Source organism: Tinamus guttatus, unplaced genomic scaffold (assembly GCF_059628265.1).
Source record: "Tinamus guttatus ecotype Peru unplaced genomic scaffold, ASM5962826v1 Tinamus_guttatus_pri_ptg000542l, whole genome shotgun sequence".
Taxonomy (NCBI): Eukaryota; Metazoa; Chordata; class Aves; order Tinamiformes; family Tinamidae; genus Tinamus; species Tinamus guttatus.
Window position 1 is genome coordinate 331,893 of NW_028289076.1, and position 22,713 is coordinate 354,605.

Consider the following 22,713-nt stretch of genomic DNA (forward strand, 5'->3'; position numbering starts at 1 on the left):
GGCGACCAAGACCATGTATTTAGGAGTATAGCTGAGAAATGTGAAGATTTTGGTGATAAACAACATATGGAAACCTTCCACAGATTTTCTTGGCCTTCACTGTGTAGTAGTGTGCTTATGTTCTAGATTTTTAAACACATATGCATATATAAATATATATTAAAATATATATTTTTACCATTTTAAAAGACATTTTCTCATAAACAAAAATTGAATGTAGGGCAGTTATATTTTAGTCTTCATGCAAGGAACTAATTCCACTTACTTTTCTATAGGTTTGGCCTTTGCTCTTCTGTCTTCAGTCCATCCAGTTTTTGGTTTATATGGCTCTTTCTTTCCTGTCATTATTTATGCCATATTTGGAATGGGACACCATGTTGCGACAGGTAAGTCTCTATTTACTAAAACATTTCCAGAAATAGGGAATTGGAAGGCAAAACTCTTTCATGTTTTAAACTGTGTGATGGAAAATTATCTAAGACTAAACAGAACTATATGTTTTTTGTACTTCTTACACTTTTTTTTTTCCAATTTAAGAAAAATACTTTAAAGAACATCATTAAGGATATTGGAGTTACTCCTGCTACTGTAATTTAGAATTGCATTGACAGTTCCTTTGTAAATGTAGTTTATTAAGGGTTTTGTAGTTTAACTCCACACATATGCCGCAGGCTAAGACTTTTAACAAAGGATTCAGCCAAAAAGTATTTGCAAATAGGAATGAAAAAGACTCAAAATGTTTCTTAAAACATATAAAACATACATTAGTCAATTAGTCAGTTGGCCAAAACATGAACCCAGCATTTCTCACCAAAAAGAAAAAAGAAAAAAAAAGAGAACTTTCTATGCCTATTATCTGCTAGAGCCCCCCAAGCAACCGGAAATAAAATTCATGAGACTGAAACATAGATTCTTTGCTGGGCAGAAGGGAGCCCGTGGTGACCTCTGAAGTTTGATAGGCCCAGTAGTGAAGTACAGTAGGACTGAGTAAAAGGACATGGTTTCTCTAATCATCAGAAGGTTTAAGCAGAGGGAATGCATGTTTCCTTTGGAAAAGAAGCAGAACTCTTGAGGAAAGGCGATTCTGGGAAATCACGTACAAAATGAATGATGCTGATTCAAATTGCTCAAGTGTGTACATTAGCAAATATGTTCAGTAAGAAACTAGCCAAACCCTTTAAGTATTTTTTTTGCGTTTAAATATATATTAAAGCATTAAAATGCATACTTAATGACGTTGTTAAAAACCTAATGGGAGCCACTTCACGCAGTCTATTAAGAAGCCAGGATGTTTTCCAGAGTTCATAAATTTGTGTCTCACCATCTGAACCTCAGGCCTGATCCACAATAAGAAAAAAAGTGGATAAATTCTTATTTTTTGACTCCATGATGTTAATTAATACAAGCTCTTCTCTGAAACACTGGAAAGCTTCCTGTATCTGTACTAACAAGTAGAAGATACAGAATGGTGAAAAGATGGCGTTGACTATAGGTACCTCCGGTGCTTTTGTGTTGTGCCCATCAACAAGATACTGTCTTGTGCTGATAATGAGAGGCTGCATACAGGATGCAGGGGGCTTGTGGGCAGCCTCAGAACATGGTGGCATGAGTTCACATTGAGAAGTCAGTCATGTCCCTCTGCACCAAAAGGAAGAGCAGAAAGCATGATGGAGGCCTTGTGTTGTATAAGTCTGAGTTTTCCAGGCATCACAAGATCCATGTCTCCAGTAACTCTGCCAAGTTCAATATAGAGAAGTTTGAGAAGGTGGTAGCCCAGAAATGATATAACCCTCATAGCCATCCAGCTGAATATATGCCTAGACACAGTCCTGGACATGTAACATATGCTCCATGTTACCTGACCTGCCTTGTAGCATCCCATATTCCTCCCAGCTCAGACATGCTTGAGGAGTTCTAGGTGATCCTTCTTGAGCAGGAGGGTGGTGCTAGATGGTTTCTAAACATCTCTTCCATCTTCAATTGTTCTGTGAATCTGTGGGGCAGGGCCTGGATGAGAAAATATTGTCTACTTTGACCTCCTAGAAATATGTATTCGTCAATCTATCTGCCCTATATGCATAGCCTAACTCCTGTGCAATGTCTGACAAACCAGAGCTGATTTATGCCAGTATCCTTGTGTTGTGAGACATGAGCATAGCGAACTAGAAAAAATTCTGTGACTTTTGTTCGTATTTTAGAGGAAAAGCTGTTAATGCTGTGTTTGGTAATTCATAATTCTTATGCCAGACAGTCCAGTATTCATCTGATTTACCTAAAACTGCTGAACTGCTGACCAACTGTAAATGGTCTTGGGCAAGGGGAAAGATGAAATCTGTTTTTTTTTTTTTTTTTTTTTCCCTGAATGCACAGAAAATATTTATGTTTTTTGATATCTGAGAGGATCTGTGGATGCTGTCAGTCACTTGATGCTGTAATGAGTAATGGAACATACTGAGCTGATGTAAGAAAGAGAAACCTTTAAAAAGGAAGGCAGGTTATCAAGAATAAGATAAAGAATGTCACTTTGGCAGTGTGTGGCATCTTGGTGGAACTGCATCATGAATACTGTGCACAGTTCTGGTCTCTGCATCTCAAGAGGGTTGTGTGGAATTGGAGATGGCAAAAAGAAGGGCCACTAAAATGGTTAGAAGGTGGAGCACTTGTCTTATAAAGAGAAACTCATAAAAAGTCTTATAAAAAGTGTAAGATTCTTTAGCTGGGAGGATAGATTCTTCACATGGTTGAGCAGAAAATAGATGTGGCTTCAGCAGAACCTGGAACACTAGAAATTAGGTATGCTCAGTGAAAGGGGTAATAGATCACTTTAAAAGAAAGTACAGAGTGAGGAAGATAGTACAGATGACAGTGTGTGACATGGGTCTTGATGCCAGAGTACATTGTGTGGGCAGAAAATACACACAGATTCAAAAAGGGGCTTAGACAAAGTCACGAATACTAACCCATAAACAAATTCTGAAAGATCTGGATAAGGGTGTACACATTAACATTCCTAATACATTAGTTGTGGATGCTGGGGGATTATGAGGGGAAGGGACACAGAAAGGGGCCAGGCTGTGTGCTTTCCCTAAGTAACACCTCTGATTGCTGCAGCTGGAGGCAGAGTATTGTGCCAGATGGACTGACATAGGAGTGCATTTCTTATAATCTTAGAGCTTTTTGTAATGTGTCTGTGCTTTTTAATACTGAATTATCATCCTTATCTCTCTGTCTCTACTCTTGCTTTAGACTTAATTTCAGCAAGTAACTGTTTCTCAAACCTGCTTCCATTTGTTAGCGTGCAGGTTGCTTTTGTGTCATGTACTAAAGAGATTTATGTGTAAAAAAATGTGTTAGGCAAGAAGAAAAGACTATAAAATTGTTTTTAGCATGTAGATTTAGAGACTTTTAGTGAATACACAAAAAGACGCTTTCACTCATGATAACCAACTTTTGAAAAAGACACCATAAGTGATTAGTACACACATAGAACTATTGGCAACTAATCTGGCATTTTTTTTTTCTATAGGAACTTTTGCTTTAACTTCTTTGATATCTGCCAATGCAGTTGAACGTCTTGTTCCTTCAATCAATGCTAATTTCACTACAAACAATAATTCAGGAGCCTTGGGCCTCTCAGAGTTTGAAATGCAGAGGATCGGAGTTGCTGCAGCAGTTTCATTTTTAGGAGGACTCATTCAGGTAGGTAGTGAACACATAATCTGTTTGTCACTGATGTATAAATGTCATTTGCGATAGCTGTGATGTCTGTCTATTCACTTCTGTGAGTAAAACTGGCTAGGGATCTGGTCAGATGCTTATGAGTGATGAAATTAATGTTTTGAGTATTTAATGCTGTGTAGTGGAGATGTAGTTATTGCCTGTATACATGATCCTAGAGTTTTGCAATATGAAGTAAAACCACATTCAGTCAGCTCTAATATTCGGTTGCTGTTCGTTCTCCATTTTCTTTTCCTTCAGAAACAAAGCATGAATCAGTTCTCTGGTGAGCACTGACATATTTCTGAGGTTTTCTATTGCTCTTGGCTTGAAGAGAAATAGCATACAACATTCAATAATTAAAAACAGTAGGGAAAATGTCTTTAAATTCTCTTTAGAGTTCACACACCCATCATTAAAGAAAAATAAATTAGTAAAACAGATGTCTTCAAATGATTCTCTACAGTTTATTCAAATGATCAGAGGTCTTTTAAATTTTTTCTCTTTTCCTCTTCTGACCACAAACACTGAGTCCCTTTATCTATTGCCAGTTGCTTCACTCTTCAAAGAAGGCTTCCATCTTTCTTTGTAAATATTAAGACCTAGATCCACAAATGGAAGAAACACTGCAGCGTTCAGACCAGATACCTCACCTCCTGAAAGGAATTTATATATCTCCTCTGTGCTTAGTGCTTTGGATCTCTCTGCCATGTGAGGGTGACAGAGCACTGGAACAGGCTGGCCAGAGAGGTTGTGGAGTGTCCTTCTCTGGAGAGGATTGGATGGACTCTCTTGGATGCAGTCCTGTGCCCCGTGCTCTAGGTGACCCTGCATGTGCAGGGGGTTGGACTAGATGACCTCTAGAGGTCCCTTCCAACCTTAAACATTCTATGATTCTATGATTCTGTGTAGAAGAAGAAATAAGACAATCTTCAGTGGCTGGCACACTCATCAGGAACTGCAGCATATGCTTATGCTGGACAGGAAAAATCAAGAAGCGTGGTTATTTATGCATGATTTGTTTGCTTGTTTGGTTGCTTGATTCTTTTGTTGGTCACAGGATTATACATGAGTGTGAGGGAAGCCCCAAAGACAGCATAAAAAAGACCCAATGCTGATTAGGCCTGGCCTCTGCAGGGGCCCCAGACCATCACACTGCCTCATGTGCAGAGTGACACTGGACTCTCTGCTTATAACCATGTGATTGAGTGTATACAGAGGTCTTCACACGGGAGTGTTGGGTTCAGAGCCTTACATGAAATAAATCTATGTGCTGAAGAACAAAATGCCTGAAGTGGGAAGCTTGAGCCTGCGTTTGGTCTAACTTCAAAATTTGATGCAGAAAAGTTTTGCATAGCTGCTGGAGAATCTCTTGAGGTTTCTAAGTCCTCTAGATCTCTTTTTCATTTTGAGAAGCTGTGCTTTTTTATAAGCCCCAAGCTGCTCCAACTGAGTTATCTCAGCCTATGTCACATCTAAACTTGACTAAAATGAGGAGAACTAGGAAACCCTCCACCCGAGTCTTCAAAGTAGGGCTGAGAGGGAACTATACCAAGCATATGCAATAGGACCTGGGCTCCTCTCCCACTTGAGTAATGGCACTTTCAGTGGAATCATACTGAAACAACCTGTGCTTGTAGTGTTGCCACTAGTGCTTTATACGAGTCTAATGGTTAGAGCATTTGCCTAGAATGCGGAGGCTGAATTAAAATAACTATTTCCCATATTGCAGAAGAGTGACTTGAAGGAAGAAAAATCATATAGTATATCAGAAAATAAGATTAGAAACCCACAAAAAGGAGCATTAGGACCACAGAGAAGATATAGTAAATAATTGAAATTTTCTCTAAGAGTATTGAACATACTTTTACATTTTGATTATTGCTTAGAGAGTGAAAGATTTGATGACATGGTGTAATGTGATGCAATTTGGTGCTGTCAGATCTTAGTCTTAGACAAGGTTTATCCAAAAAGCAGTAGTTACCAAGCGGTGGCCCAGTCCTCAAGATAGAGTGGTAACTTAAGAGTTGATCTAGAACTGTGTAAATGCTAATCATATTGCATGTATCTGTCAAGAAGTCACACACAGCTAGATTCAAGGAACTTGTTTCAGAAGAACTTTCTTCCCCCTGTTCATCTGGCTATTTCTGTATGTTACTAACACCACAAGGACAGCAGGAACATCCCCTGCCTACTCACGCTGAGAAGCACATCCTTCCCAATTATTTTCTATCCTGGTGCCTTCCTTCTCAGATCTTCACCGTGGAAGACATAGGGATATGCATTTAGTTTATTTAACTACAATGTAAATAAAAAGTAGAATTTATGTGCTTGCCTTTGCTTCTGTAAAATCTGGAGTTTTTGTCTTCATTAAAAGGCTGTATGGGGAGACCAGCATTAGCTTCTGCTTGTTGCTTAATTGAGTGGCTACATGAACAGTACATCTGAAATCCTAGTTTTGATGTATGAAATGTAACCCCTGTCTGAGCAAACAATACACAAGATTTTTTTTTAAAACTGTGACCTTTTATTTAATACTTGAAAAGGAGGGTCACTTATCTCCAAAATGCTGACGATTTAAAGTAAAAAAATCTCAGTGTAAAGTAAATGAGAGGGTGATGTTAAATTATTTCCAACACCAAGAAATTTTGTGAGTCATGGCACCATTTCTTATGGTGAACCGCAATAGTTTTCTCTGAAATGCTAATTTTAACTAATATTTCTCTGTTTTACTATGTACTTCACAGAATTGTCACTGTGGTTTATTGCCATATAAAACCCATTCCATTCTCCGGAAAATATATATTTAGAAATTCCTTATCTAAAGAATACAAGCTGATCTTAGAGGAAAAAACTTACTAGTGAAGAGAGAATTTATTTCTTATTGAATCTTACTAGTGTGAACAATGTTTCAAATACATAAATAGGCACACTATTAGAACAAACAGATAAAAAATTATCTTAAGTTGGAAATTATCAGTTCTAGGCCTGACAAACTGCATTACTACTCACTATGGGTATAACAGTAATTATCATTATTGAGGTCCAGTCGTGAATAGCAATCAATGTTCTGGCTGTAATCCTGAGAAGTTTGCATGCTATTAGCAAAAATACTGAATAAAAAAAATTCAGCTTTGATCTCTCAAACAGAATAGGTAATGGCTCACTAAAGATTTATCTGATAAATTAAAAGCTATTCAATCTGGTATTTTTGTTTCTTCTGTGCTATTATAGCTGCAGCTCACTGCTTATAGGTGAGATTTATGGCAAAAAAATGGCATTCAGATCTAAAGAACGATACAATTTGAAAAATATCTCTTTGTCTTGAAAATAAAGCACAACAAAGAAGACTAATACATTGATAAAGGATGATATTTAATATGGTAAACAAAATAGTCCTCATAGAAAAACATTAAACAACTCTCAGCCACAAGCACGTAACTTTTCAGGCAAAAGAGTAGCAAATACAAAAGATTATAAAAGGAAGAAACCCCTTCTTACCTAATGAGTCTCCAGGACTCATTGTTGTGGGATACAATTTGAGTAACTTCTGAGGGGTCATAGCAAGCCACAGTAGCACCTGGAGGTATGTAACAGCCTTGTTCAAAGAAATAAGAAGAGTTGTCAAATCTCATTCTCCAGAGGAAAAAGTAATTGCAGCTTGGGATCAGCGGACAAAATTATATGCATTATATGCTTATAAGCTGAAATAACTTCTGTAAATCTGTAACAAAGGTGAAATTATCTTCAAGGTTGACCATACCTGGGCCAAAGTCCACTCCTTTTTCCAGAGGTAAAATCCAGTTAGAATATAGGATTGTACTTATAAAATTGGATATTGAATTTGCCTTTCTATTTAAAATTTTCTGATTGTATGAAGATATTCTAAGTTATTTCAAGTATTTCTCAATTACTGTTTATTGTGCTCATGTATTTGAGTGGGAGAAAACAACAAGCATTGCATATGAGTCTGCTTTGATCACTAGCAAAACTTGAATCTGCGAAATCAGTGAGATGAACAAGATAACAGAGGAAAACCTACAAGACTTCAGTGAGTTCATTTTATTCATTCTTCAGCAGACTTCTGTGTTTTAGAGATGATGCTGATTTATCTTGCAGTTCATTAAGAAGGTTCTATCTCACTGCCCTACCATCAGGGTGCTGCACTTCGTTGTGATTGCTGATATTGGTATTTTTTTTTTTTTTTAGGTAGCAATGTTTCTGCTGCACTTAGGCAGTGCCACCTTCTTGTTAACAGAGCCAGTGATAAGTGCAATGACAACTGGAGCAGCGACACATGTTGTGACTTCACAAGTGAAGTATCTGCTGGGAATGAAAATGCCATACATCTCTGGACCACTGGGATTCTTTCATGTGAGTTTAGCAGAAGGGATGGGTCATTTCACTATCTAACATTATGCTCTTTTGCAAAAGATATATTACAAATGTTATTCTAATCATATTTCCTTGATGTTTTGACCATCACTGTGGTAAAAGGAATACAACCTATGGTTTGTGGACCTCCCCTGCAACATCCATATCTTAGATGAGTTGCTTATTAATTTATGACATGAAACATTGCCAGAAACACAGCAGGTGTGCAGCTTTGTGTTACTTTTGTAAAATGTATGCAGCCTTTCCTACAGTATCATATTTGCTGCCTTTGGAAAGCAAATATTGTTGACTGAGATAGTTAAAGGCAAAAGTGTTAATCTTATTACCTAAAACATATATTAGTCAGAACAGATTCTCTAAGATAATTCTCTCTAGCAAACTCTCTAGCAAAATAGTTTAGCTGTTGTGGGTATAATCTTTTAACAGAAGCATTAGCAGTACTATAATAGTATCTGTTAAATGAACATTTTCCTTATAATAAAATTACATCGACTTTCTAAGATGATATTTACATTCAACTGATAGCAATTAATGAGTTGGGATACAAGATAAAGTGAGGTCTCATCTTGTTAGTCACTGAGTTAGAACACCTTTATTTAAAAATATGCACCATATTTTGTTGCATTACTCTATTCTTTCCCATTATTTTTGGAAATTTGTTAACATGAACTCTGTGAAAAGAAGACATTACTTTTTAGAATGTTCTTTATAGTATTTTATAGATTATATAATGCCTTTTATGGAGATTTGATTGGTAAGATTTTTACTGGACTAATATATTAATGAGAATTAGGGCATGTAATAAAAACAGTATGCTGTGAGTGCATAACTAAAAATGTCATAGTAATTTTAAAAAGCAGTTCAATCACCATCGAGACTATTAGAAATGATTCATCTTATATTAAAATATCTGTTAAGCTTTAAAAACCTGTTCATAAATATATCTTGATATAAAATATGACCAGCCTTTTCTTCATGTTGTTTCCATGGAGACTATACTTAAAGAATATTGTCGTCTTGTAGAGATGACTTAGTTTTAAGTACGGCAGCCAAGACTTAATCAAAACATACATTATGACCAAAAGTAAAGAACAGCAGCGATACAGGGAAACATTTCCATGTTGGTGTGCTGACGATGTCATGCATGAGGTCATTGAAATCCTTTGAAGAAAATATATTCCCACATCTCTTGTATTTTTTATGGGTGAAACAAGACTTTGCCCTGCGCTTCATTTTTGAAATCAAATCCTTTTGGATAGATTCCAAAGACAAATCTTCTCAATTTTATTTAAGGTTCTGAATTCCTCTATAGACAAGCGCAAAAACAAATTAAAAGAAATCCCCATGCCCATCCCTCCTGTATAACTTTAAAGAATAATAAATAAAAATTCTCTGGATTTAGAAGGGAAAATTGTATCATCTAAGTCATCTCAGTCTGAAGGACCAGATAGTGATTTTTACAAACACTGTTTCTGTGGTGATAGTTTTACATCTTAACTATACCAATCAGATGGAGGTTATTCACCATTGCTGGCAGTGTTCCATAAAAGTGTAGATGAGGCACTTAGAGACATGGTTTAGCAGGCATGGTGTTGAAGAGCTTATGTTTGGACTTGATGATCTCGGAGGTCTTTTCCAACTATAATGATTCTATGATTCTATAATTGTTCACATGCAACTACAGAGTAAAATGCAATTTTGGCATTATCTCCTTCAATGTGTTCTTTACTGCAACTTCATGAACCAAGGAGTGGTATTTTTGCTTTTATATATATATATATTTCTCCACTCCCAACCACCTCCAAATCACAAAACCTATTTTTTTTTTTGCCTCAGGCATCCCTGAGTCTACAAAGCAAGATGTTAATAAAGTGATAAGACAGTCGAAAGTCAAGTAAGCCAATGAAGCCTAGTTTTTATAGCAAATGAGATCACAACTAAATATGTAAAAAGGAGCTTTATATGGGGAGAACAAATCTATCACAGTGACACTGAGTCTATGGGATTTTTCTGTTTAAACACAGTTTTTGTAATTTATTTAGTTTAATTTTCCTTATGTGCAGCTTGTAACACTGCACATTGCAGCTTCAACTGAGATTTTATGAAGAGGAACGTCAAGGCAAACAGGAGGATGTATATGAAAGGTGAAGAAGAGAAATAGGGAAGAATACATACAAAGTCTAATTTTTACAAGGGCCAGCTTAGAGAAACCTGCCATCATGGCTTCCTTAATATCTGAAGACAGATAATATGCATTTGCCTTTTGTCCATGTTTAGACATATTTATTCCTCCACAAGTTTCTGAGAAAATCCAGTACTACAGAATGAACCCCAGCAATTTAGCACATCTACTCCACAGAAGAAAGTGACCCTTGTGGCTGTGCTGCAGATTTGTTGCAAAATTTTTGTGGCTGTGTTGCAAGTCTGCTGAAAAAATCTTCACGTTCCCTACACAGTCCATAGTGGTGGCCTGTGCTTTGCTGGATAAGCTTAAATCAGAAAGAAACTCTTTTCAAAATGTAAGAAGGTCATCTGCTCTTAAATTTTAACTGTTGCATCCAGATGTTTTAATTAATTTGTTGCTTTTATTTCTTGCTCTGTTTGCTTTAAAATCTTTAAAATTTATGCTCCTTTTGGAAGTAATTTTCTGGGTTTTCATGTATATATTTTCAAAAAGAACTCAGAGCATTTCATTAATGAATCAGAGTAGAATATAAACCACTACATTGTGCATTAACACCCTGAGAAAGTATGTGAAAATATAGTGGAACTCAAGGCCAGTAATTTCCTGAGGTAAAAATTCAGTGACATTCAGTATCTATATATATGTGTGAGCCAAGTTTGAAAATTACTTTTCCCACATATTTGCAAATTTATATCAAGACCATTGAAATTTTGCTGACTCCTCAAATTTTACCACATCATTTTCATCAAAAATCTTTGTGCAAAACTAGCAATAAATGTATATATAAAGAGGGAGGAAAACAGCTCAACTAATGTCTTCCTCATCATATCTTTTAGTTCTCATAACTGTGTAACGACATGCAAAACTACTATTTGTATGCTACAGTATCAGCCTCATCTCTGCTACATAATTTATAAATTATTACATGTTTATCATCTAAGGATGAACTTGAATATCTAAAAATATTGAATTCATAACGATGTTTGTGAAGAAAACATTTGTGAACATCCATTTAAAAAATACCCATTCAAACATTCCAGATCAGTGATATTACATTCCTGAATTTGGAGTGCTTATATTTAGTATTTGCATTTTCACCTTTGATGATTATAGTAATTGAATCAACAATATGACATGTAAACTTCATAATATACAGATAGTTAGAGCATTTGTTAACTGCACATTGAGCTTTGCCAATCATATTATGAAATTGATGTTTTTAGGTTTTCAGAGAATGACTATCTTGGAGCAGAACAGTCAACAGAAGCTGTTTAGTCTGATGTTGTAAATGATCGAATATTTATGTACTACTGCCGGTTTTGTTTCAGTGCACAGAGAACACTGACATTTCCAGAATTTTCTTTAAAAGTGTAGCCCTTTGAGGATGGGGCGATTCTTTTTTGCTTATTTTCTTATGCAGTGTACATATTATTCAGTGTGATTTGAACAGAAACACAAAAGAAAACAATAAGCTGTTTTTATAAAAGTGCCTGTTACAAAGTCTGATAGACCTGCTACAAAAATCTAGAAGATTTTTTTTTAAAAAAAGGAATTAAAAATTTTATTTTAAAAATTAAATGGAAGAAACAGTTGCTTCTTTTTACTCAATCTGTAAAGAAAGATAGAATTTCTAAAATTTATACCTACTTCTTAGTAATTCTTCATTAACATTACATTGGTTATCTCAAGCTTAAATCTTAACTTGTCCATGAAAAATTAAATTCAATATTATAGATTGGAATTGCTCATGCTGTCACTTCAGTGGACACCAGTCATTTCAGAAAGCCGATAGCTTTCTGATTTCCATGTTTAGGAATAAATAGAATTCTTCTCTTCTCTTGTAATCTTAAATCTATCTATCTTAGCCATTGGTGAGGTTGTGGGCAGTCTGCAATATACTTTTCCAGATTGCCTTCTTCTGTTCTAATTAATCACAGCTTCTGCTCGGCACTAAGACGAGCGCTGTTCTCTCTCGAAAATATGTTCTTGGAAAATTGTGATTATAGAGAACAGTCCCAAGCCACTCTGGATGCAATCCACATACTCTGATTAGTAGGCTAATACGTGGTTAAAAACTGTAGTTTGATTACTATCTTCAGATTTCTTCTTTAGATTTGTGACATATAGACGTCATATTATTTACAAAGAACAGATAATAATGTAATAATAATCTAATAAAAAAGGTTGATTTGAAAATATTTTTCCAGATTCCAAGAAACATTTGTGCTGGTTTTGGCATGTTCTTAATCTGAAGTTTAAAACTAAGTATCAAAAGACTGGATTACATTTTTTATTGTACTTTACGAGGAAAATTTTATTTCTCATCTTTTTCTGAAGCAGTTTTTGTAGATTTTTTATTGCTCAGGAAAAGAATTTTTTTATTCCTCAGGAAAAGCCAGGAAATATTTGGTTATTTACTCATTCTATAAAACGAGTATAATTTCTTCAAGAAATGACAGAATCCCAACAGTGGGAAAAATATTTTATTGTCATGTTGATCAACCTTCTGATAGTTCAGGGTTATTAGCTAGGGCAATTGTTCTAGTACTTTCTCCTGTCTAATATAAATATCCATATTTAGGCTTCAGATTGTCAGCCTTGTTGTTGTTATAAGTTTATCTGAAAACAATTCTCTGCTGTAAAAATTTATTAATCTAAATTTTGATAAAATGAGAAGCATCATTTTTAGTGATACAAGATTTTGTTACAGAAAACACCTTGGGTGCTTGATTTTATTATTATTAGTGTTGTGGTTTTAAAAGAAAATATTTGTAATGCAGTCTAAATTTACAGCCAGGTGTAGTTTGTTATTATAGCTTCCTTTCTCTACACAGTTTACACTTCAGCCCAAGCAATAGTTCTAAAAACCCTAATGCAGAATTCAAGTGACTGAGCCTATCATGTTTTTCCCTGCAGCTTTAGTAAGCATATGGATTATGTCTAAGTTGATGTCTCTTTATTCCTCTAGGGAATTGACCATTTCTATTACTCATGAAGCATCCTACGTTGTGATAGGAACGTAATTTTTCTTTTTCTTTTGTCTTTTTTTTTTTCCTAAACAGAAATTCCTCCAACCTTCTTCAGCTCTCCTGAACATTTCAGTGAACTTGAAATTTTCCTTCATTATTTTCTGTTGCTCTGTTACCATATTGTTTTATACCTTGCTTTCTGGACCCTCAGTCTGGAAAAGAACTAAAATCTCAGTTTTCCCTGTATAATGGAGATGCAGTTCAAAGCCTGCAGATGTTCAGTGATTTCTCAATTGTTCAGTGAAGTGGTGATGAACTCGGTCGATAACCGAGTGATCAATGCCGGAGTAAAGGAAAAAATGTATTTTTCTGTACCCACCTATTCACTTAGAATATTTTATTAATCACCATAGATCCCTTTTGTTGATTTTCATAGCTATTTCTGTTCCTATTAGATATTTCTGCTCTTATTTCACAGGTTCCTTACATTCATCCCCCTAATTCCTTTCTTCATCTTATGTCAAACTGTACTGGTCTGCCTGAGTTTTAGGTCCTGGTGCTCAGTGCCTTAACTTTTGTGTAATGTTGAATTAACTCCAATATTTTTGCTTACTTCTAACAATAGATTTTTATAGTATTCCTTATATATCAATATTCACTGCATTTTGAAACTTTATCAAAAGTCCACAGTATTTCACCTATAGAAACCTGATGTTTTTCTGGCCTGCACAGTGTTACATGAATGCCAATCCTCAACTCCTGAGTGTCGTTGCAATCCTCAAGGATAATTCTAGATTGCTGATGTGGTTTACACTGTGCCATAGCACAAAGCAATGTACTTTGTGATCTGTGACTGTTGCTTGTTTTTCATTTCAATCACCCAGATTTATGCCTATGTATTTGAGAATATCAGATCAGTTCAGCTTGAGGCTTTACTTCTGTCCCTGCTGAGCATTGTGGTGCTTGTTCTTGTTAAAGAATTGAATGAGAAATTTAAAAGAAACATTAAATTTGTTCTTCCCATCGATCTAGTTTTGGTAAGTATGGAATCAAATATCAGACTTTTTGCTTTACAAAGCTTTCAGTGGTTCAACTAATCTGCTGAAGTTTACTGTGTTGTCTTGTCAACAGTTACCACAGCCACTCCTGCCACTAATTAAATGGATAGCTAAATTTCATAGCTGTATGTTGAATACAAGAAGAGGAAACACTTTAGCTAAATAACCAAGAAAGAAATGACATATGTTCCCAATTTGTAAAATATTTTTCATGTGTTTACTATTTATTGCATAATTACAAGAACACAAAGTCTAAAATATTACAGTGTAAGAAATTCAAAACAGAAAATGAAAAGTAACTGGCAAATAGAAACTCCAGGAAAGTCATACGGGATATCTGTGGTTTAGATATTGATTGTTATTTGTCTGCAATGAAGTTAAGCATCTAAGATTTAATTTTCTTCAATTCTACTTAAAGTTTTCCTTTCACACAGCATAGGCTAAATTGAAATTCTCTATAGCACTGTAAATCTCTACTGTTAAAGTTTAAGTACTGTTCAAATTACCAGCACCAGGACAGAATTTTTCTCTTTTTCTGAAGATCTCCAATGGAAAATAAACAAATTTGAAGGGCAGGTGCTTCTCAGAGTAGATCATCACAGTTGCTCTTCCTTTGCTGAAGGAATGATTTACAAAACAAACATTTTTCTTGGACAAAATGATGGAAAAGGAGGTAGAGTTGATCTGGTCCTTGCTCTGGGACCTGCTTTATATTTCATGCTAAACTGCATGCAATGTACAAGCAAACCTAGGATCATAAAGTGACAGTTTGTCTGGAGTTTACATGTTCTTTTCAGAAAAAGTAGGCAAAGTGAATTTGAATCTCCTTAGGGTCAAGTTTTCCACTTCCTCAGCAGGATTTCTTACCACTGGAACATAACTATAAGAGACAGGCACCCCTTCTTCTGCAGTGTTTTGTGCCCAAGTCAACACTACTAATGTGGACTAGGTGAGCACAGAGAGTGTCAGCTGAGTCAGACCACTCAGGAGCATCTATATTATGAATTGCTTTACGTTGTTTGCGTGAATTTAAAATGGCTGTAACCTGCAGTGTGTATTATGTGAAACATTTTAAATGCCAGTTGGCAAGATTCCTGATATTTTCAGAGACTGTTACACATTGCTTTCATAAAGATAGAGTATCTAAATCCTAGTGTAGCCATTCTTCATCCTGCCATTTTAAAACTTTCTTTTTTTTTCATCCGGATCTTAGCTTTTTTTTGCCTCACATCTCTACTTGTAAATGATTTTTGTAATAATACTTCCCTATCTTACTGGATTGATGTAAGGATAAATGCATAAAGATTCAGTATTTCAGTATTACTATGTACATTTATATCCCTCGTATTGCAGTAATAGGTATCATATGAGAACCTAAAATTGATAGAAACTTAACATCTTTTCTGTATTGATTATCACATAGATAATCGCTACCTCCGTTGGCTGCTACTACGCTGATATGGAATACGCCTATGGGCTAGAAGTTGTGGGACATATTCCTGAAGGGTAATGTGTTTTTCTTCAGCTTGTGGATATTAAGTATGTACTTAATAGTTTGATTATTAAATAGTTTTGGTCAAAATAGTTTGCTGAAATAAGAAGTAGCAAAAATCTGCCATGTTCATTGCTGTCCTCAGCCAAAGTTTCTCTCTCAATAGCTCCCCTCTCAGTCTCTCAAGGTTTCTCTGTATAGAAATCGTTATAAAAATGCATACTGTCTCGCACATTTTCATGGTAGATTCGTTACTTTAAGAGATAAAAAGTGGGTACTAAATGCTTGGTGGAGCTGGTGGTTGTATAACAGGAGGGCAAAACATTCTCTGTTGTTTCTGTGGGTTGCCTTGGGTTACTCTAGAAGAAAAGACTTAGAAATCAGATAAGGCTTGTAGATTGCTACACTTCATTCCTCTCCACTCACTCCTACACTAATTTTAGAAAATGTGGTTTCTTAGCAAAAAGGAATGAATTAAATATTTTTTTATCTAGAAATCTAATCAGAGATATGTTGTTCGTCTCTATATAAGCTTATTGTAAAGACTATTGCAATCTCTTTTTTTCTATGACCTTGATGAGAAGGAGAAAAAATATTCAGTATAATTAGTTGCAAAGAAAATTCAGAATAGATACTGAGGAAAATATTGCATGGGATGCTGCTGAGAGATTTAGGGCAAATTACATGCTAAATAGATCTAAAGTTAAAATGAGGTTATATATTTTTGATATGTATTATGCACTGATGAATTGTATTGGCACAAATTTATTCAGAAGTTTATTTTCTGTCTAACCTGACATGCTGATATTCTGTAGTGTTGAAAAATATAAGCATGAACATGGATCCTTCCTGGGTATTTTTAGGTGCTTCCTAGAATATCTAACTTTCTTGTCAGTGGAGAGTGTTAGAAACTCTAGGAGTACATTTCTGCTCTTAGGTGGTGTGAGCCCTGGAGACAAGTCTCCAGAAGACACAAGAAGTACAGAGGATGTTTGGGGTAATTTAATTCTTAACATAGGCACTTCTGTAAGGGGGCAAAAATTAGATGAAATGAATGTGAGCTACTCTCCCTAACCTACAAAAATACTAAATCATTTAAATGTTAATATTTTAAAATACAATTATATATAAAAAAAATCCAGCAGAATCTTGTTTATTTCTCATTAAAAAATTAGGGAATTGTTGCAGATTATATTTTTTTCAGTAGCAGAGCTAATGTATAATGCCTTACTAATTTTTCAAATGAGAATTTACAAATGAGAGACTCCATCTGGGGCCATTTCATCTTCTTATACGAATTCTCCCCTGCAGTTCTCAAAAGACTGTAATCTCCCTAATCTGAAATATTGAGAAAAAATTGCTTTAGAATTATTCAAAAAATTAGCAGTACATGCAAATGTTGTATTTTTGCGAATCATAGGTATATTGAAGCTGTGTACAATGCTTTGTAAAGAATTTCCTTGATTTTTACAGGATACCATCACCAAAAGCACCGCCCATGAGTGTCCTGCCTGAAGTAGCCACTGAAGCTTTTGGAGTAGCACTGGTTGGTTACGCAGCATCTCTCTCTCTAGCCCAAGGCTCTGCTAAAAAGTTTAAGTACACTGTAGATGACAACCAGGTAAAGGTCTTTCTCTTAACTGTCAGTCTGCCTTGAAAATACTTCATTTTTCTGAAAATGTGATACAGATGAATGTCCAAGAGGAACGGGGAAGTTCCAGGTGCCATCATGAGGTCTTCCAGTGATTACAGTAAAAACCAAATATGCCCAGCTCAGCTCTGTAGAACATTCTGGCTGGTTGAGTGAATCCTACTGAAGAAGCAAATCCTTCAGGTTAATCTTATAATGCCACATTCTGTTCAGGTAGCTGCCAATTTGAGTGTTAATACATTTTTATGGTGTTCTGAGAAGACACTGCTTCTCCTGTGGCAGTTGAGCTTTTAGGCCAGCTAAGATTTTAAATAAGCCACTGATTAAAGGAACAAAGCAGTTCTAAAATAAACTAGGCACTTATAGCCCCAACATGTGTCTGATGTTATAAAATGAGGCTTATACAAAGTAGAAGTATCCTTTGAAGTAAAGGTTTATTTGTGTAAAAGAAGCAGGGTGGGTTCAGATAGGACTGCCAAATCTGCTATAGTGACCATAGGGCAAAAATGACTGATGGGGCTGACAGGAGCCAGGGCATTTGGTGGTGCAAGCAGAGGGCTGCACTGTGCCATGAGGAGTGCACCTGGGCCAGACAGCTGCGCTGCACGCAGGGGCCATGCATATGCCTCTGCCTTGAGGCAGGCAGATGTGCAAGGCAAATATAGTATATTTGCAACAAAAGCTAGCATGTCGTGTAGTATTGCTACCATATTTCACTAAAGCGTGCTCTGAAAAGAAGGAAATCAATGCTTGGCCCTTTCTCAGCAGAGTCATAAGCCAGATGTGATCTGGACCTACCTCAGATGCTACTACTCCAAGCTCTGGTCTGTTAAAATGCAGATGTGGCTCAGGGTGTAAATGTTTTGACTGAAGCTCCTCTTCAAAAACTAGTAATGTCATTTATTCTGTGAACATAAGGTATCTGCTTCAGCTTTTGATGAATCTGGTTCAACAGCTGTATCATTCAAGTTAGGTCTGAGTCATGATACACTGTGTTGGGAGATTTTGGCCATTCTTTATTATTGCTGATTTTTATATGGGGAATACCTTTGCTGGCAAGGAGCATTGAAATGATAGAAAAAAAGAAAAAAAATGTGTGTTCTTTTTAACAACTTTGCAGGAGCTTTTGGCTCATGGCCTCAGCAACGTGATTCCTTCATTTTTCTTTTGCATACCAAGTGCTGCAGCAATGGGACGTACAGCACTTTTATATAGTACAGGCGCCAGAACACAGGTAATGCCTCAGACTGAAGTAAGTAGGGTAATTAAGACTGTGAGTTGTTCACTGTACTGATTTATCCACTTGTACTGATTTATCTACTGTATCCTACTGTCCTCCCTTTTCTTGTATCCTGGAGCATGACTTTTCGCTGTCATCTTTAACAATCTGCATGGAATTCCAGCTGATCAACAACTGTCTTGCTGGAAAAACAAATGATTTTGCTCTTTAATTTGTATCTATTTAATATAGATTCAATATAAATTCTGGAGCAGTGGGAAGCTAAGTGTTTTGTTTGGCCCTTTCATAGACTACATGAAACTGCACATAAGCCCTTTCAGTGGAACAAGGAACTGTCAGTGAAACTGTCAGGAACTGTCAGGAACTGTAGCAAAAGTGCCCTCTAATGGTGTTTAACGGATTTAATGATAAGCTCTAAACCGAAGATTTAAACAAAAACAAAAACATACAAACAAAAAACAAAACAAACAAAAAAAAAACAATGCTTGTATTTGAGTTTCAAAATGCAGTGAAAATAACCTTGGGAGCTGCTCCTAAAAGACCCAAGCAATCTGACAGCTTCTGCCTTGTGGCAGGTCCTGTCCATGAGTAGGTCTGCACCGTGCCCGCAGAGATGACGTTCAGCTATTTGGATAGGTATTAGCTATTTCCTACTGTTGGAAACCAACCCCAACGTTCTTGTCACAACAGCTCAGAGAAATGAGCAGCTGAGCATTTACTATCATGGACAGATCAGAGTTTCTTCATGTATTAAGACCATGGAAATAATTTGCTATATAATACACCTGAAATTGTCTCTCTTGTTTTCTTCTCTTCCTTTTTGGAGAGCAACACAACTCCACCTTCTTCTTTTGAGGCTATTTAGGCAGAATGAACATAAAAGTGTAATGTCACTGATAAGCTTTGGTAAAATCACAGGTGAAGAGAACACCGGAGGGTTGCTTTGAGTGCACAAACAGAAGTCAATTTAATTTTAGACATGTCAAGAGGGAAATGTGAAGAGCCTCGCAGCAGTCCCTTTTTCTCCAAAGACTATATTTAGATTCTGTGATGTCATTCACTCTTCTCTGCTGTCTTTTCCTTGGAGAACAACAGAAGCGAGGGACTATCATGAGCTGAAAACTGTTCTTCAAGAAGAATCAACACTTTTTCTTTTTTCTTTTTTTATGTTACTTTGAGGGGAGATGGGGAGAATGAAAAGTTTCTTGTGATTCTACCACCAGATTTTGTGTCTTTTCTATAAACAGCCCCTCTTGATAGGATTTTTTAAGAAAAACATGGCTTTTTCTAGTGTTTTAACAACTTGTCTGTTTTTGTTTTTAACAACTTGTCTCTTAAATGAAACCTAATAATTTTAGTAAAGAAACATTTTATCAATCCAAAATAAGGTGAGCATCTGTCTACTTATCGTCAAAAACCTTCTGTGAATCTGGACTGTAACTTAATGAGGCCTGAAGTATTCTGCTTTGTAATTGGTAGTACACTGCTATTTTAATGTATTTTTCCATCAAATTAATATCATCTAATATTGTGAAGAAAAAATTGAACACATTTGTCCTGATTTGTGCTACCTGCACTAAGTATCACTTTTTAATATAAATATATAATTTCTACTGCATTTTCTATGATAAAATATATAGATGCTATTGTGAGTATCAATGATGGTTGCTGACTTAACACAATTGTTTCATTTTAGTGTTGATCTCCCCAAAAGTGCAAAGCTTCTCTTGTGAAAAGATAAACACATAGTTCTCTACACAGAATTTTTGTTTCATGACAAAAATCTGTGGTCCAGTGGAACACTGGGTACATTGCTGTAATTTATATATTTCAAAATGCAAATAGAGCGAATGCTGTGAATATTGTGAAACGAGTTATTGAACACAAATATGCAATATTTAATAGCTGGTTGAATAAGTCATGCTGTGGTTTGTGTCTGTATGATGACATCAGGGTCAAACAAAAATATTGTTATCAGTTACAATAGTTTTGCTGTAGTTGGCTGAAGATAATCACCAGAAATTAAGACTAAATGCACCTTCAATCTGTAGATTAATGGCCAGAATCTCCAACACCTTGTTCTTAACTTTTTCGGTCGTGTTAGATTAACAGAACTTTTAACAGATTTTAACTTTTCAGATAGATTGAATAATGTGCTTTTCTTGTTTATTGTTTTTAGGTGGCTTGCCTTATCTCTTGTGCATTAATTCTTGTAGTGATCTATGTAGTCGGACCCATGCTATATTGGATGCCTATGGTACAGTACTTCATTTTTAAGGGTTACATCAAATATTTTCTAAAGACTTGATTTCTTGATTCTCCATCTGAGACAGCTCTCTTTTATTTCAATGCGAGTGAGAAAGCCAAAGGAGGAACATATCTCAAAATCATAAAATGTATAGGTTAATACATAATATATTGAGATTTTGTTTATAAATATGGAAAAATATACATGCACATAGATACATAAATATTTTTTATATAGTTACATGTATAGGTTTCCATGTAAGTATATAACTAAATAATTATCTTATCCTTACTTTTGGCATGTTTGTGCAAAATGTATCCATATTAATTTGATCTTTCCCTAGAGCTCTGAAATCAGTGCTGCTGTGTTTGTACTCTGGCTTGATGTTGCTCTGATGAAGTGGAGAGAGTCAGAACTTCCTGAATTTCCTATCCTTTTCTCATGATCTTTCAGGAAGGAAAAACTGTGTTTAATAGCCCCATTTTTGTGTCACAAGGTCCCCAGAACGTATCCCATATTTGAAACACTGAGCATGATTTTCTATAATTAAATTATATTGACTACTGAGCTGGAGGAAGAACCAATTCCATAATGAGCTTTTTTTTATATTATTGTTCCCTTATAGTGTGTTCTAGCAAGCATCATTATTGTGGGCTTGAAGGGGATGCTGATGCAGTTCCGTGACTTGAAAAAGTATTGGAATGTGGATAAAATAGACTGGGTAAGTGTAATTTAGCCTCAGGATGTTTTCCTGAGAAGCTTTAACAAATACTTACTAAACAAAATTTAATAGCTCTGCAGTCTAAGAAGACATAAGCACGAGCTTATAACACACCGATTATTTTCATGTATGTACTACCAGTTTATTTTTCTGTCTCAGAATGTCCGTATATGAAATGTTAATTGTCTTTATATAAAGAAGAGAAATAGAACTCTAGCAAATGATTAAAGATCAAGTCTAATTTAATACTAATGTATATACAGACAGATCAAGGTACAGATGTGTATCTTGCTCTATAAGTCTGTGCAGCCCTACTCTAGCTGGTTACCACACTTTTGCTATTATAGAATTATCTGAGGTCCTGACATTGTTGTTCTCTTTGTGTATGGGTCACCAGTACTCAAGAAGCAGATCTGGGAACGTTGCAAGTCCTGAGGTGCTGGAGGTAAATTGCCTGAACCCTTCTGGTTTTGCACCCAGAAGAGAGATTCTTTGGTCATGGTGAAAGATTCCACAGGATGAGAGCTGCAATAGGGCAGAAGGAGGTGGAAAGAGACATGATAGATGGAAAAGGTGGACAGATAAAGATAGATGGAAACAAATATAATATGAAAATACACTTTAATGCAAAGTCTACAAAATCTGACAAACATTTGCACATAATTCCTTGCAAGTGTTTTGATGGGACACACTCAAATAGACTCACTTTAATTACACCATATTTAGGAAGATTCCTATTTTTTTCTTCTGAGAGGTCTCTTAATTATATTAGGCAATTGGCAGAATGGTACTCTAAGCATTTTTTAGCTTACTGGTATACTGGTATAGACATCCGTTAAACATTAGGAAACTTTTATTTTGTGCCTTTCTGTTAACACCTATTCAGGAAGGTAGCCTGACTATATCCTTCTGTTCTGTGGTAATAGGCAGGAGTTTCCAAAAGCAGTAGAAGTTTCTATTGAATTCTTCACTAATTTAGTATTCTACAGCAGTAGAATACAGTAATGGTTTGTCTAGACTGAACGAAATATTTGGTG

The 22,713-nt window shown here is 35.7% G+C and overlaps 1 protein-coding gene across 1 annotated transcript in view; it reads left to right on the forward strand.

The window, feature by feature from the left end:
* Positions 1-22,713, forward strand: part of SLC26A7 (solute carrier family 26 member 7) — a 59,525-nt gene that overhangs the window by 14,445 nt on the left and 22,367 nt on the right. Inside the window, exons 2-10 of the mRNA XM_088534124.1 lie at positions 276-386; positions 3,527-3,699; positions 7,927-8,091; positions 14,151-14,303; positions 15,748-15,830; positions 17,290-17,437; positions 18,588-18,701; positions 20,887-20,964; positions 21,581-21,676. Coding sequence (XP_088390250.1) covers positions 276-386; positions 3,527-3,699; positions 7,927-8,091; positions 14,151-14,303; positions 15,748-15,830; positions 17,290-17,437; positions 18,588-18,701; positions 20,887-20,964; positions 21,581-21,676 — 1,121 coding nt within the window. The remainder of the gene's footprint in view (positions 1-275; positions 387-3,526; positions 3,700-7,926; positions 8,092-14,150; positions 14,304-15,747; positions 15,831-17,289; positions 17,438-18,587; positions 18,702-20,886; positions 20,965-21,580; positions 21,677-22,713) is intronic.